At 36.9% G+C, this 3,934-nt stretch overlaps 1 protein-coding gene across 1 annotated transcript; it reads left to right on the top strand.

Annotated features, from left to right (window-relative positions):
* The first annotated feature begins 1,472 nt into the window (after positions 1-1,472).
* On the top strand, positions 1,473-3,410 carry LOC143942282 (olfactory receptor 10A4-like). The gene is made up of 2 exons (XM_077463520.1): positions 1,473-1,586; positions 2,289-3,410. The coding sequence occupies exons 1-2, from the start codon at positions 1,569-1,571 to the stop codon at positions 3,234-3,236; spliced, it is 966 nt and encodes a 321-aa protein (XP_077319646.1). The 5' UTR covers positions 1,473-1,568; the 3' UTR covers positions 3,237-3,410.
* Positions 3,411-3,934: the final 524 nt, after the last annotated feature.

The raw sequence follows: 3,934 nt of genomic DNA, 5'->3' as shown, positions 1-3,934 counted from the left end.
ATCATAGACTGATGACGTCTCTCTCTCTACACTCTCCTCCTGTCAACTTGCTCCTTGTCATCACATTTACATGGAGTACACCGGATCGACTCACTCAATCAATCTCAGTGCTACTGTAACAGGGATTACAAGAGGTTAACAACAGGTTCTCACTCAGATGGGTGCTGACATCTGTAGGCCCTGAAGGACCATCCTTTTTATTTGGTTTCATCAGCCAGGTACAGGGCTGACAAATTGGGACAAATTGAGACAAGTGGCTATGGCTGTGTAGCTGCTATGCCCCAAAAGAAATTAATAGGCTGCCTGCATGCAGCCCCTGGTGGTTGAAGCCACATAAACAATGCACTATTTCAAGAACCACAGGTGTCAGCACCGGTCTGATAGAGGCCCAAATTAAATTCAGGTACTCACACTAGTTGCATTTAGAAATTGTGTAGTGTTTACCCCCCAGAAACTTCTGATGTTTGGGTCCCCTGACTCCAGATGTCAGAAATCTTCCAAGGAAGGCCACTCCCTCTGACACACCAAGGCTGAGTGAAAAATATTTATTTAGGCAACACACAGTAAAACAGGATTGAACAGCACTAATAAACACCTTAAAAGGTAATAAAAATAATAGTAAGCAAACCAAGGACTTTACACCTAACCCTACACTAAGGGACAATGCAAAAATAGTGGTCTGACTGACACTAGCAAATGCCCTCTCACTGGCCAGGGCTTTGGGGACCAAATCTGGTGTTGGAGCGCTAAAATGTATGTCCCACAAACCCTGGGTGTCACTTCCTAAACAATGTCCCAAGTGGCAAAACGGTTTAAATAGTGTGCAGAGGGTATGGCCAGTAGTATCTCACTGACGCATAGGATGATGACCTGTCTCGTTCCAGTCTCCATCTGGAGCTCAACATCCCAGCTGCTATGACGTCCTTCCTTGACCTCCCCTTGACAAGACACAAGTGTAATTTCTTCAGTGTTGTCACATGAAAAGATATAATAAAATATTTACATCAATGTGAGGGGTGTACTCACTTTTGTGAGATGTGCAGTATTATGTGTCTTTTACACCTAACTGTTCTTTTAGATTAAACATTAGCGGGAGCATGGACAAAGCACATTTTCAATTTAAAATGGAATTTATTAACATTGTCTAATGTATTGCCTTAGCAAATAAAATCCACAGCAATAAAAAATTATTTTTCATTCATTGTCAGAAAGGCATGTAAAATTATGCTCTACTTATTAAAACAGTTTCCTTTTTCAAATTAGTTAAGACATGAAAACAAATAAACAGCACTATTAATGAGTTAAATTACAACATTAATTGCATTTTCTAGATTCTTGTCTCAGGTATAAAAATAATAATTGTTTTGGAAGAAAATGGTCCCCTGTGTATCAAGTCTACAGGGCCCTTCTCCCTTGTTTTTACATAGAATATGGATATATATTTATAACTCAATTCTGGTGTGATTTCTCATAAAACTCTCTGTGCTCTTTCAATTGTTAAGTTGTCTTTCAATTGTTAAGCTGTCATTGTATGTTTTTCTAACACACATCTGGTATTTACTTGGACTATGCCTGAGAATTTGCTAGTAAGTATACATTGTGTTCTGCACAATTCAATAAATGGGAATATGCAGTCATAAGGAATGGATTCTTGCATGAAAGCACAGGGCACATTTCCATCAGCTTCCCATTGATTGTTTGCCTAATCAGAGAGAAAAGATCTGGTAAAGAACACTTTCACAATACTTCCTGCAATGTAAACAAGAATTGTGAGAATGCCACGTCTGAAGCTACATTATATAAATGTATTATATTTTACACCAATCAGCCATAACATTATGACAAACCACCATAACCCAGTGAGGCATGGACTCCACTAGACCTGTGAAAGTATGTTGTAACATCTGGCACCAAACCATCAGTAGCAGTTGTGAGGTAGGATCTCCATGGGTTGGACTTTTTTTTACAGCACATCTCACAGATGTTGGATGGATTGAGATACGTAAAACCTGGAGGCGAAGTCAACATCTTGAACTTGTGTTCATCAAACCATTGTTAAATTCATCAGACCAGGCTACCTTCTTCCATTACTCATTGGTTCTGTTCTGATGCTCACGTGCCCATTGCTGCTGCTTTTGGCTATAGACAAGGGTCATCATGGACACCCTGACCAGTCTGGCTATGCAGCCCCATACCTAATAAACATATCTTAACTCAGGTTCATCAAAAACAAAAATGTGAGATCCACAAATCCCCTTTATTGATAGTTCTTTATATTTCTTTTACAGGGATTCTACTCTATAAAACAAGAATTAAATAAGACCATGGTGCAAGAATTTATTTTAATTGCATTCTCCAGTTTAAAACAGCTCCAGTTACTGCTGTTCTTCCTTGTTTTAGTAGCATTCATCATCTGTGTTACAGGAAATATTACCATCATTGTCTTAGTTAAGATTGAACCCTTGCTTCAAACTCCAATGTATTTTTTCATAAGTACATTTGCTGTTCTTGAAATTATATTTGTGACGGTTACTATACCTAAGCTTCTGGATAATCTGATTTCAGGAAATAAGAGGATATCTTTCATAGAATGTTTCACACAGATGTTTGTTTTCAGTGGTTTGGGTATGACAGAATGTTATTTGTTATTAGTCATGGCCTTTGATAGATACTTGGCTATTAACAGTCCTTTACGTTATTCTGCTATTATGAGGAAGGAAATGTATACTCATTTAGCTGTGGCACCATGGATTGGTGGTCTTTCAATTTCTTCTATGACTACTACTTATACAGCCCAACTGAAATTCTGTGGGCCAAACCAGATAAATCATTTCATCTGTGATGTTCTACCACTTCAGAATTTGTCTTGCTCTGATCCATCCATGAGCAAATTAACTACAATAATAGCAGCTATTCTTGTGGTACTTTTTCCAGTTTTAATTATCATAGCTTTCTATGTTCACATCACTAACACTATCACAAAAATCAAGGGAGCTGAAGGCAAACAAAAAGCCTTCTCTACCTGTTCTTCTCACCTTATTGTGACCAGTCTTTATTTCGGAACAGCTCTTGTTCTGTACATCAGACCTACTGGGAGCCAAAATGACAAATATCTTGCTCTTATATACACAGTTCTTACCCCGCTCTTAAATCCCTTCATATATACTTTGAGGAACAGTGATGTGAAGACAGCAATAACAAATTTAGTCTTGAAGAAAATACCATGTGGCCTGTAAGGCACACTGTTAGTTTACATTATGATCTATTATTTTGTTTATATATATATTTATCTCCTTATATGTAACATTTTGGTGCCGCATAAAAACAATTGAGTATTTGTCCGTGATCCTTTTTTGCTTGCACTAACATGTACATTTTCATGGCAAGATTCTGAGGTATACCCCTTTCTAAGGTCCAAGCAGTATTAATATACAAAGTTTTAGTAAAATGTTAAATAAGACAATCTATGAAAAAAAAACAAAAAAAAAAAAAAACACACAAGCATACACAGTAATGGTAATTAAACTGGGAGAGATAATGAAAGGAATGGGTTATGGAATTGTATGGGCTGTGACAGAGGTGACTGTTCTCTTTTGGAAACTCCAATAAAAATTATTGAAATTAATCACTAGTACAGTTTTATGACCACTAAAAGAAAAACAATATTGTATTACATAGTATCCATAAATATGAAAAAAATTACAAGTTACCAGAACCTCTCAGTGCCTACAGAACCACTATTGAAAGACAAGCAAAATATGCATAGGGCCATTAAACAGACAGTTAATTGTTTTTCCAAGCTAGCCATGGTGAATCGGAACGTATCGGCAATGCTCATTTGTATTCATAAATAACCTTAAAAGAGAAGAGATGTATATGAACTTTATTTTTCGATTCATACTTACCTAGGTGGATTCAGCATTCAATACAATAC

Source organism: Lithobates pipiens, unplaced genomic scaffold (assembly GCF_037356315.1).
Source record: "Lithobates pipiens isolate NorthernLeopardFrog02 unplaced genomic scaffold, aLitPip1_a1.2 Scaffold_30, whole genome shotgun sequence".
Classification (NCBI taxonomy): Eukaryota; Metazoa; Chordata; class Amphibia; order Anura; family Ranidae; genus Lithobates; species Lithobates pipiens.
This window is presented reverse-complemented; position numbering and strand designations above follow the sequence as displayed.